Below are 12,436 nucleotides of genomic sequence, written 5' to 3' on the forward strand. Positions count from 1 at the left end.
TTTTATGTGTGCACAGGGTTTAATTTCTCTCGACTAATTTCCCAGGTATTAGTAGGTCACCTGACAAGTGGATGTTTACAAGAAGTTAGTTTTGGAAACTCCTTTTCCAAAAATGGTTAACCCATTCTATTCCCAAACGTAATTGGGAACGACGGTCTGCATCCTCTCCAGTTTACCACAAGGCACACCCTTCCAACCAAGCACACAATATACAGAATAAAGACCTTAAACTGGGCGTTAAAGCCTTTCAGGTGCTGGAATTACAGATGAGTCATGAAGCCAGGCCAAGAGAGGATAATCTCAAACTGAGGACCAGAAAGGTCCTCGTGACCAAATCAGGATTCGTTCACATAAACAGTCTATGCTCCTACCGCTCCGGATCCTTTGAACCTAAGAGGCACTTCGGCTCATTTTCCCACCCTCCGTCTGGCTGCTGGGACAGAATACTTCACACTCGTCACGTTTTTACTTGTCTGGTTCTGCTTACTGGTAACGAACCCGCTAATTACAGCCCCCAACTGAGGTGTATGGGGAATACCTCCCCCACCCCACCCCCCGCCCCGGAAAAAAGCGAGGATCTCGCATCTCGCAGACAGCTAGTTTCGTCCCAGCTCTATGGTTGGAGGACCTGGCTACACGCTGGAGGACTCAAATAGCACGACCAATGAGTCCGTCGCTCTTGCGCACGTGACAAGAAAGCTGGCTCCCAAACGGTCAATGTTGCAGAAGCCCGCCCAACAACTTCCGGAAGCTTTCTTTAAATTAAGGCCACGCGCCCGTTTCGGCCTCTTAGCAACGGGGAGATCTTTAAGGTAATGTGTTTTTTCCCCCCTGTGGGCAGAGGGGCTGCACCATTTGTGGGTGTGCGGCCGGTGGTGATGACACTCCATACAAAGCACGCGTTAGACTGCTGATCCGGGTGATGCGAATCGAAGTCTGAGCCGGCTGCAGCGGCGGCGGGAGGTGGCAGGCCCAGCCAACTTCGAACCCTCACCTTTCGCTTCTCTTTCCAGGTCTGCCCTGCGCAGAACAGCAGACAGCGTGGACTTCAACCTTTCCCCAAGCTTCTGAATAAAGTGTTTCAACAACATTGCTGCTGTCCGTGTTTGTCACTGTCGCCGACGCGCTGCCTTTGAGCCCCCGCGCACCTTCTCGTGGTGCCGGGGGTTAAGCTGCGGCGCCATAGCACATTGCTGGCGCATAACTGGGGCCGCCTGCCCTTCGTAGGCGGCCCTTTTAACCGCTAGCTACAGGCTCAGACTAGTCTACACGGCACTTTGGGGAGTAGAGAGCAGATGGAGTCCTCAGGCTTTAAGAGGCTTACGTTTGGGAGTAAGGATGGTCCGAGTGAACCTTGCTCAAGTAGGTGTTTTCCTTTGTCCCAACCCCAGGTGTGGGTGATAGAGAAATCGGCCTACGGTAAAATGGAATGGGAGGAACCCTGGAGGTGTATTGAATCCATCTGTGGCACACGGGGGAATGGGGCTACTGAAGACTTAGAGGGTTGGTAATTGAATCAGGCCTCCAAGGGGAGCCAAGGACGCTAGGGATCAGTGCTTGGTTAGCAGATATGCCAGAAGTTGGGCCTGCACTACTGGGTAGGGAAGAGCCAGCTAGCACGCGCTCAAATCGGTAACCTAGAAACTGACAATATTTTTTTTTTTCAAAGACAGGGTTTCTCTGTGTAGCCCTGACTGTCCTGGAACCTGTAGACTAGGCTCGAGCTCAGAGATCCACCTGCCTCCCAAGTGCTGGGATCAAAGGCGTGCGCTACCACTGCCTGGCCAGAATTCTTACTGAAACGGAGTAGTTAAGATGAGGAAACCTTGCATTTGGATTGAACAAAAGTCAAGAGAAAGGAAGCTTTAAGGGGCAGGTCCCAAAGACCAGTTTTTCTAGAAAACAAGATTAATTACTCCATCTTCGTGGTACCTTAATTTTTCCATAGGGATGGAATAATGGATTAAGAAATCCAGTTGCAGTCTCAGGATTGCTGAAGGGTGGCTAAAACTACCCTGTTGAGAGTCAGTGCATTCATGTTCCTGTGGGCTTCTCTGAAAAATAACATGCTTGTCTGCTGTTTGACATGAGAGATTTATTTTGTGAAACAATGCAAGCGGTTGTAAGTTCCCACATTTTAAGCTCGGCAGGGTGCAGTCTTGGAATCTCTTGATTGTGGTCTATCTAGTCTTGCCTTTACTGCAGAGAAAGACCAGTGAACAAGACATGTGGACTCTTGACAGGCAAATGGGAGAAATTAAAGCAGTACACTGACTGGAATGATCAAGTAATTTGCCATGTTTTAATGGGATGATTAAAATAAAGGCTCAAATAACTTTTCAATATATTAATTTCTTTAAAGTCATCTTCAAGCAAGGTGCTGTTTAAGGATATTAAATTATCAGAAGTTACCCAAGATAATTTTGACATTGGATGCAGCTTTAAACAAACAAAAAAAAAACCTAGTAGGTTTCCTCAAAGCAAGTTATACAATTAGAGCCCCCAAATTTGTAAACTAAATATTCTGACACAAATGCACAAACTTAAGTTGGCAACATTAAAGAAAGGTCACAAGTGCATGTGTAGATGTAGTGCTTGCCACTGAGTAGAGAAAGAAGTCCATTTGGCCATCAGAGAAGGGGACTGCCCACAAACCTCCCAAATCAGATAAACAAGGCCCTCCCATCCTACAGCACACAGAAAAAACAGAAAAGAACACTTTGTGGCTCCTGCTGCTTTCTGGCCCCACCCCATCAGTACCAGGGAGGGACAATCATTGTGTGCAGTATTTTGACATTGTCACATACGCTCATGTCTCTAGAAAAATCAGGATTGGTTGGAAAGCAAGGTGATTGTACCTCGTTGAGATGGTTTGATCTCATGGCTTTGCCTGATGTTCACATGAAGCCCACTGTCCCCAACCCTGGTGAAAGTGTGGGTGTGTATGTTCTATGGCTGCTTGCTTCCAAAATGCACAATTTAATGTGAAAAGTTGCTATGCCTATTTTACCACCAATGAAATGGCTCACAAAAACACACTCCACACAGGTTACCACAGTGACATTCTCCAAGTGTGGAGGGCTGCAGTCATGCGTACAAAGTGTGGAGTGGACAAATGCTCCCTTGTGCACCAGCTGCCTGAGGAAAAGCTTTGGAGGAGGCAAGGGGAAGCCTTCCAGTTGTACAGCTCTGCTCTGAATGTGCTCATTTGCTGCCATAAAACCTGTCTGACTTAAAAAAGTCATGGTTGAGTCACCTGTGACTGCCTCTACCATGACAGTTCTTTAGGTCTCCTTTGCCAGTCAAAGCTTTACAACAGACAAACCAGATGTTAGTCACCAGATGCAGGGAATGACACCTCAGTGGAATGGGCCAGCAGGCAGAGGGCATAAACAGTCCTTTAAAAGACTGGCTGTGGCACCAGTAAAGACCACCCCCACAGAACAGATGGCAGCCACAAATCCCACACCTTGAGCTAGGTCTCATAATACTGGGAATGTCCCGTCTTCACCAATCACAGCTGGTCAGAGGCCTCCACAGGTGGCTCTTTCAAGAGGCAGGAAGTGGAGCGAGGGTCCATGGCTGAGTGCATTATAGGGATATAAACATCATCCATGTTTGGCATGACAAAAACTTTCTGTAGGGAGATATTAAAGGATAGTCGTATGTCAGGCAATTGTCCTTCTTTCATATATGAAGTATTTTCCTATACATTCCAAGCATGTTCTATCACACTGTCTCTGTATGTGTGTGTCAACTTTAATTCCTTCCCACCTTATTTATTGAGACAAAAGTCTTTCACTGAATTTAGAGCTAATCACTGTGATTAAATTGGCTGGCCAGTGAGCTGGGATTTTATGTGGATGTTGGAGATTTGAACCCAGATCCTCAGGCCTGTGCAGCATGTACTTTACTAAATGGCCAGCTCCTCCGTTCTTGAACTTCAAAAGACCCAAGGAGCTGGCAAGGTGGCACATGCTTTTATTCCTAGCACTTGGGAAGCAGAACCCAGCAGATATCTATGCATTCAAGGCCAGCCTGTGAGTTTCAGAGCAGCCATGGCTGTTACACAGAGAAACCATGTTTGGAAAAACCAAACAACAACAAAAAGAGCCAAAGAACCATACCCAGAGCACAAATACAGGAAGAACCTGGTGTGTCAGCTTTGAGGCAAGAGCCCTCAATTTCATATATATAGATGTATGTATGTATGTATGTATGTATGTATGTATGTATGTATATATGTACTATGTAAGAAACATTCAACAACCTTAATGTAGAACTGGCTTAGCAACTGCAGTATTTCAAAATCATGTTCATGACATATGTCAAGTGAATTCATTCTTTTAAATCTCAGCACAAATGTAAGCTGAGTTTTTTCACATCAAGGAAATCCTAATATGGTGACAGCACAAAGGATAAAGACACAAAGCTGAAGGCCAGGAGGAAGGTTAAACAGGTTCAGGGGCTGGATCCTGAGTCTGAGACGTGAGCTTAACCATTGGCACCCTCAGGGTAGAAGAGAGCTGACTGCAGGTTGTCCTGACACACGCACCTCCACACTCAAAACTTAAAGTGGGACCTATGGAGGCAACTCTTTCACTGAAGTGCTTTCTTACAAGCGTGAGGACCTGAGTTTGATTAATGAAACTCCAGAAGTTGGGCAATCCCAGTGCTGGGAAGACAGTCAGATCCCAGGAGCTCCATAGCCAGCTAGTCTAGACTTACTTGTCCAGTTCCTGGTCAATGAGAGACCCTGTTACAAAATACAAGGTGGACAGTGCCACACACCTCAAACTTAAAATATACCAATGAAAAGGAATGCAAATATTCTTCAAAGAAGTAAATTTATGACTAAGTAAATAAACCATTTACTAACCCATAAATTTTGAAGCACTTTGTTTTTCTTAAAATTTTGAGACAGGATCTCTCCAGGCTGTCCTGGAACTCATTATGCAGAGCAGTCTGGCCTGCCTTTGTCTCAAGTGCTGGGATTAAAAGTATTCACTCCCAAGCCTAGCTTCCATAAAACTTCAAGACAGCCATGCTTCAGATATTGGATCAAGTGACTGGGGAAGGTTCAGTGTGAGTGGTTCAGTGGTAGAGGGCTTGCTTAGCATATGCAAGGCCCTGAGTTTGATTCCCATCACCACAACAAAGTAAAACAAAACAAAAATCTGATCAAAATCTGAAAGAAATAGCTCATCCCAGGCCTGGGATACTGCTACTATCACTGGTGGCAGAATGCAGTAAGCAGGTTTGGAGAGTAAACTCTGGCTTAGGTGTTATTTAGGGGAGGCCCAAATGACTTTAGATTCCCAAGAGAGTTGTTGCTGGCATAGAGTTTCCTTGAATGTTAACTAAACTAAGTAAGGCAACAGAGAGTCAGGGAACACCTTTCCTGCCCACCAGCTAGGTGCTGCTGGCTGCCCAGTTCCTGACTTCACGAGGGACAAAGCCAAAGCCTGGAGAGTCTCTGCAGGCTTACTGGTACAGGGCACCATCATCCTGCCTCTAAATACATCTGCTGGATTCTCTGGAGTCTATTTAATGGGAAAGTTTCAGGGTCTTTGGAACCATTCCTAAAGTACTAAGCCCAAACCTGAACATAGGTATTTTCTACTAGGATGACGTCCATGCAATTCTCCATGAGGATCTTGACCAGGATGAAGTCCAGGCCCTCCGTTCCACTCAGTGCTCTTACACTCTGTGGGAAACACGGGTGTTTTACCTGAAGCTCCTGCTCCAGTTTCTTCTCTATCCACTCTGTCACGTGAACTAAAGTTACTTCTCTCTCTCCGAGTTTTGGCCGAGCTTTCAGCTCCACATATGGTGGCTTCCGGAAACCATACCTTCGTGAAGAAGACAGTAACCACATTTAAGGAGAGAAAGGAAGTGGGCAAGCACTGGCACCACAGACCCCTTTCTGGCACAGGTTTATCACTAAATGATCTCTAGTTCTAAACCGCCACATTCCTGACTCAGCACAGCACATGTGAACCCTGAACGCCTCTGTCTGCTGGGCAGTGTCAGGGCTCTGAGGGATTCACAGCAGTGCTGACAATGGAGAAATGCTGACAATGGATTGATCCTCTGAGGGATCGATCCCAGAAGGCTAGGGACTGAGCATTGCTTTAGAGATTTTATTTCCATAAAATGGCAATGGCCTTTTTCTTTTTCGAGACAGGGTTTCTCTGTGTAGTCCTGGCTATCCTGGAACTCACTCTGTAGACCAGGCTGGCCTTGAATTTCTTTGTATTTTTAATAGCAATAAGATGCACTCATTAGCTGGGCATTGGTGGTGCATGCCTTTAATCCCAGCACTTGGGAGGCAGAGGCAGGCAGATTTCTGAGTTCGAGGCCAGCCTGGTCTACAGAGTTAGTTCCAGGACAGCCAGGGCTACAAAGAGAAACCCTGTCTCGAAAAACCAAAAAAAAAAAAAAAAAAAAAAAATGTGCTCATTATAAAAACCAAAATATATAAGCCAGAACTTTCAGACAACACAGCCTCCTTCTGAATGCCATCCCCACCCTCTCCTAAGCAAGCTCAGGCAGAGAAATGTCTATACACTGCTTTTTTTCACTATGTGCCAAGTCGTGTTTTTTCTCCCAGTCTTGCTATGAAGGCCAGGCTGGTTTAGAACTCTCCAAATCCTCTTGTCTCTGCCTCTTGAGTGCACAGGTGACAGGAATGTGCTGCTTCACCCTGCCTCGTCCCCGCCCCTGTCACAGCCCTCTTCATCCCTGTCACACCCCTGCTCCGCCCACCACACTCCTCCTCACCCCTGCCTCTCCTCGTCTCACACATCACACCCCTGCCCTGACCCTGCCACACCATGCCTTTTATGATTTCTACAGCAGCCTGGCACTCAGAGCTGTTGACAAAGCGTCCAGAGCAGCACAGTGTGGTGGCACACGTGTAATCCCAGCATTCAGGAGGTGAGGCAGGAAGATCCTAGTTAGAAGATCAAGGACTAAAACTGAAGAATTGAGAAGTAGAGAAATCCTGCAAGTCTGTTCTGAGGAACAGTGACAGAAATTGCTGTCTGGCTTCCCTCACACCAGAGTGTATGTCGCCACCTCATGAGGACATGATAGACAAACACAGGAGACCCCTTTGGACCCCACACCTATCTCCAGTTGTGAACTAAAGGCCATAAAAGATTGTCACTTTAAGGTGGATAACAATAAAAGCAAACATCAGTGTGTGTGTGCGAACAGGAATGGCCCCCAGACTCGTGTGTGCGAACAGGAATGGTCCTCACATACTCATGTGTGTGAATGCTTGGGACATGGAAAATAGCACTATTAGGAGGTGTGGTCTTGTTCAAGGAAGTGTGTCACTGTGGGGTTGGGCTTTGAGGTTTCCTATGCTCAAGCTCTGCCTAGTATGGAACACAGTCTCCTCCTGCTGATCTTTCTGATCAAGTTGTAAACTCTTGGCTCCCCCAGTACCATGCTTACCTGTACGCTGCCATGCTTCCTGCCATGATAATGGACCAATAAACCTCTGAAATGGTAAGCCTGCCCCAATTTAAAGTTTCCTTCATGAGAGCTGCTGTGGTCATGGTGTCTCTTCACAGCAATGAAACTCTAACTAAGATAATCAGTTATCGTTACAGTTCATCCGTGAGGGGCAAAAGATGAAAGCACGCAGAAGCAACCTATTATGAAAGCAGTCCACTCAAAGTAACACTGGCAATGTGAGTACAACAAGTTTCCCTTGAGGGCTTTGAAACTACACCAGCTGTGCTCTGAAGGGTGTGGCTCAGGACCTGTGCACATTAGTGGATGGCACCTAGCAGCTGCAGAGGAAGATGAAGAGTCAGAAGATGAAGATGAGCAGGATGTAATGCTCATGGGGCTGGATGAGATGGCTCAGTGGTTAAGAGCACTGACTGCTCTTCCAGAGTTCCTGAGTTCAATTCCCAGCACCCACATGGTGACTCACGACTGTCTGTAACTCCAGTTCCAAGGGATCCAACACCCTCTTCTGGCTTCCTTGGGCAACATACATCATTTGGGCACTTATACATACACACAAAACAAAACAAATACATCTTTAAAAAAAAAGTAAGTAATAATTTTTTTTTGGTTTTTGTTTGTTTGTTTGTTTTTCGAGACAGGGTTTCTCTGTGTAGTCCTGGCTGTCCTGGAACTCACTCTGTAGACCAGGCTGGCCTCAAACTCAAGAAATCCGCCTGTCTCTGCCTCCCAAGTGCTGGGATTAAAGGCGTGCGCCACCACCACCCGGCTCAGTAAGTAATACTTAATCCACTTACAAAAGCTACATTTGAGTTTTACTGGGAATCACTGGCATTGCCTCTGAATGATCAGCGACTGGCAGAGACCCTCTTCCTACAAAGCTTGCTGGATACCAAGGGGTGTGAGGCACAGTGGCCGTGTTGTGATGGGCTGTAGAGCTGTGCTTTCATTGAGTAGCACTCACAGCACAGTGAGAGCTCTGAGGTCTGGTCCTCACGTCGCATGGCTGTGACTGTTTTATAGGAGATGCACACACAGAAATAGATGCTGGGCCTGTGAATGATTCCTTCATCAGTTCTAAACTGTGGCTTGAGCACTGTAATACCCCTCCCCTACACCTCCAATGCTGACACCCTGGGGAGTATGGCGGCCATGTCTGTATCTTCAGCATCCCCAGGTGGAACTTTCACCCAGAGCCTCCTCCTAAGAGAGCCTCCTATCACAAGTGTACGAGGCAGCCTCCCAACACCAAGACCTCACTGAGGGAGCATCTCCTCACTGCCTAGACTCTGCTGCATGTGTGATTGTCATCTGTCAAGAAAGAAGGCCTTGAGAAGACTGAGCCAGTGCTGTAGTTCCAAACCAGGCTGGGCAGAGATAGGGGCTGACTACAATGGGCAATTGTTGTTATTGGTGGATGAGTCAGCTTTAGAGAAAGGAGGACCAAGGACAGAAGCAGCCCCTCCCACAAACTTCACATTCACCTTGACTCTTTCTGACATATGAAGACCATCCTTAAAAATGTACAAGAGACAGTCATGGAAGAAAACACAATGATTAATGATTGAGATGAATCTAATAAAAACAGCGTGGAAATGCTCTTGTCCAGGGTTAAGTAGGTTGGGACTTTTATGGTCATGTGGTAAGGGGATCGCTAGGGCATATACGCACCATATCCGGTCCGTTGGGGGCGGTGGGATGTTGACCGCCAAGGTCCCTCGACACTCTTGCACTTCCACAGTTAGCAGCAGTGGCGTATTAGAGACTTCTTCCATCTTCTTTTTAATGAATTCTGTCTCTGTTGCTTTTTGGAAATATTTTGATTTGGTGATCTTATCAACAAATCTCATAATCTTACTTGTTCGATGACCTCCAACGTACCTTCAAACACAGAATGCAGAGGTGTGTTAGCGTGCGTGTCAGGGGAGTAGGGTTCCCAGGGATCAAATTCAGGCTGTCAGGCTTGGCAGCAAGTGTCTGCCAAGTCATCTCACTGGCCCTAAATACCTTCCACTAGCATGAGCCTTGTGACTTCACTACCCTCCATAGCTTTCCCACTGCGACATGACATACACACACTGTGGTCAGGTCACTCTGTTTGAGGACTGTCCTGTGTACATAAGACATTTAATAGCATCCAAAGATTAGATGGCAAGAATGTTCTCCCTGTTGAGATAATCAAACTCTGTCCCCCTGTGGGAGCTGAATCACCTTTGGTTGAGAACTACTTTAGAGAAAATGCACAGGTCAGATAGAACATTCTGGCTGGACAGCGGACATCCAGAGAGAGTCATCCCACTGAGGAGGAGGCTCCTTTGTACCACTCTGAGATTCAGCATGAGTCCTTGTCCTATTGGAGAACCTCTGTTTCTAGACAGTACAGAGATCCATGCTGCACTGACAGACAGCAAAGCAGCAATTTAATGGACCATCACACCAAAGCCTGAAGCTTGGAACCTGCATCTCTTCCTTCATAAGTTTAGAACTTAAGGGAAAAAGCTATATCAAGTGGATATGCTAGCAAGCCAAGAAAAGTAGCGCTTGCCTCTGGTCCTGCTTATTATCATAGACACAGGAAGAGTGGAAAGTATTTTCTTTACATCCTCTGAAGTTTCAGATATCATGGATGGCGTACATACAGAAATACATGTGTGTACATGCTGGATGAGCATGCTACAACCAAGTAACACCTCGAACCCTAAACAACAGCTCTAAGAGGTACCAACTGTGCTGGGCAAACATTTGTGTTCTCTTCCCACCTTCTGTACGATTTCAAAGAGAGCAAGCTGCTATTTACTTACAAGTTTCTGAATCACCTGGTGCTATAATCTTACATTTATTTCCTTTTAAATAATGTAAAGGTCCTTACAGAAAGGCATATGATATACTCTGATCATCACACCGCCAAAGGCACAGACATAAAGAGCCCCAGATGAAGTTCGTGATCCAGAAGAGCAGCTAGGTCATCCACAGTCTCAAAATTCACAGAAAGAAATAACCCAAGCATCTGAGCTCTGTAGAGAGCAACAGCAAGTAGATGGGGTGGGGGTGCGCACGACTCCCTTCTCTCTTGAGACCACCAGGGGGAGGTGGTGTGCAGTCTGCACCCTCTGAAGACCAGGGAGCACTTCTAGAGACAAGCCTTTCCTTCAAAGGCTCTGATATTTACTCACACTGCAAGGCAAAGCCCAAGTCTTCCCTCTTACGATGTTTCACTCAGCAGGAAGAAGCCCAGAGGGGAAGGGAAAGACAGGCTGACTCCTGGCTGCTCCCTTGACCACCAGAGCCTCCAGAAGCCTCATCCACTCACCCTTCTGCTCCAGGGAGTGGCTGCTTGTCTCCAGCACTGGGTTCTGGTGGATCATCTTCCTCAGAGGAGCCGGCACTGGAGGATTCTTCATCACTGTCAGCCAGACAGTATGCCCTGGGCCTGAAACTGAACAGAGAGGAAGTCACTGGCAGTGCACAGATGCGCAAATACAAATGTATGTACACACACACACACACACACATACATACTCAAACACAGAGGGTCAAGAAGAAACCACTGTCATATGTTGTCAATGTCACTAAGAGACAATCCAAGAGTTCTTGGATTGGCTGCTTACTCAGTAAATTCTAGCACCAAGTCCCCTGACAGGACTGCAGAGGACTTGAGTCCAGAACAGTCTGCCTTTGAGCATGCACCAGAAAGACAGGTGGTGGAGTGGGATGGAATCACATAAAATGTAGGAGTGGGGTAAATGGAAAGACTGAGCAGCTGGCAGGGGTCATGACGGCAGCTTAATGCTGGTGACGTGACTGTCTCACTAAGGATGAGGTGCACAGGCAAATCCCTTGTCTATGGCTTAATCACCTCTCAAAGTAGTTTTGACTGAACTGGTGAGATTAGATACATTATACCATGCCTGCTCCATCTCCTGGGTGTGGGGTCACAAAGAAAACCCAAAGCTACAAGGTGGCAAGTCTCAAGGGACTCAAAAAAGCACCTGACATAAGAATTTAGGGACTTTGCTAGAACAGTTCAAATTTCAAGGCCAGGCTTTCCAGCCCCTTTACAGATCACTGCCCTTCACTAAACTCTTTAGGGTTCCAGAGGGGTCTAGGGCTTGCTGGATCACCAGCAGAGCTGAAGGATCAAGGTTTCCTTCTGAGGTACACCAGAGGCTTCCTGACCTAGCAAAAATGTCTGCCTGCTTATGAGATTACTAGCCAGGCCCCATCTCTACAGCTCAGGGACTTAGCTAGGCACACCAGGGACAAAGGACAGAGCCATCTCTGAACACTATTGAGCAACAAAATGATCACTAAACACAGCCTTGTACTGCTGACCAGAGCAAAGTCCTCAGGCCAGGAAAGATGGTGCAGCCTAGGCCCAGCCTCCCTGCTGCCACTGCCCTCAGGTTCTTGACACCTCCTTGAGCCACTAGTAATCCACGGGGGTAACTGTCTCCTGATTAATGGGGGTCAAGGGCAGAGCACACAGCTGCATGCATGAGAGGGCCAGGCTGAGCCTCTCACCCTGAAACCAGAGCTGGCTGTAAGAAGATCCCACTGATGTCCTCCCAGGCAGGACACAGGAATCCTGCTTACCCTGACTCTGAAATGGAGCCAGAGCTGCACCCACAGGCTGGACTTCAATGTTGAAGGGACGTCCTTTTCGAGAAGCCTCTCCTCATCTGAAATGCCTGCTTCCCATTCTGCCAACAGGCTAGTTTAGAAGTACCTCTGTGCCCCTGCTGCTCAGAGCTGCCTTGGAGGTCCTGTGGGAACGCCACCCTCATAGAGCTCTTGGGTTTCAAATCTATATAGAAAATACAATTCTCAAAAAAACAAAAACCAACCAACCAAACAAAACCCCTCTGAACTGGTTTTCTAGATAAGGAGAGTCAGAAATGTAAACTGCCAGAGATTACACAACTGCCCCCTGTCTCCACCAGTCAAACAGCTG

The 12,436-nt window shown here is 47.0% G+C and overlaps 1 protein-coding gene, 1 long non-coding RNA gene and 2 other non-coding genes across 5 annotated transcripts in view; 3 read left to right on the forward strand and 1 right to left on the reverse strand.

Annotated features, from left to right (window-relative positions):
* The first annotated feature begins 711 nt into the window (after nt 1-711).
* On the forward strand, nt 712-1,090 carry LOC114631973. Its single transcript, XR_003713030.1, has 2 exons — nt 712-812; nt 1,014-1,090. It is a non-coding gene; the product is annotated as an uncharacterized LOC114631973 (long non-coding RNA).
* Nucleotides 873-942, forward strand: LOC114632210. The gene has a single exon (XR_003713052.1). It is a non-coding gene; the product is annotated as a small nucleolar RNA SNORD104 (small nucleolar RNA).
* Nucleotides 1,091-1,123: 33 nt separating the features above from the next.
* LOC114632211 lies at nt 1,124-1,255 on the forward strand. The gene has a single exon (XR_003713053.1). It is a non-coding gene; the product is annotated as a small nucleolar RNA SNORA76 (small nucleolar RNA).
* Nucleotides 1,256-2,075: 820 nt separating this feature from the next.
* Nucleotides 2,076-12,436, reverse strand: part of Tex2 (testis expressed 2) — a 109,738-nt gene continuing 99,377 nt past the window's right edge. The window contains exons 9-13 of one of the 2 annotated variants that reach the window (XM_028780617.1): nt 10,796-10,921; nt 9,157-9,366; nt 5,732-5,852; nt 3,470-3,637; nt 2,076-2,199 (exon numbers count right to left, since the gene is read on the reverse strand). In XM_028780617.1, coding sequence (XP_028636450.1) covers nt 3,515-3,637; nt 5,732-5,852; nt 9,157-9,366; nt 10,796-10,921 — 580 coding nt within the window. In that variant the 3' untranslated portion in view covers nt 2,076-2,199; nt 3,470-3,514. Of the gene's footprint in view, nt 3,638-5,731; nt 5,853-9,156; nt 9,367-10,795; nt 10,922-12,436 lie in introns of both variants that reach the window. The other variant, XM_028780616.1, reaches the window with a different exon arrangement.

This window comes from Grammomys surdaster, unplaced genomic scaffold (genome assembly GCF_004785775.1).
Source record: "Grammomys surdaster isolate TR1022 unplaced genomic scaffold, NIH_TR_1.0 371, whole genome shotgun sequence".
Taxonomy (NCBI): Eukaryota; Metazoa; Chordata; class Mammalia; order Rodentia; family Muridae; genus Grammomys; species Grammomys surdaster.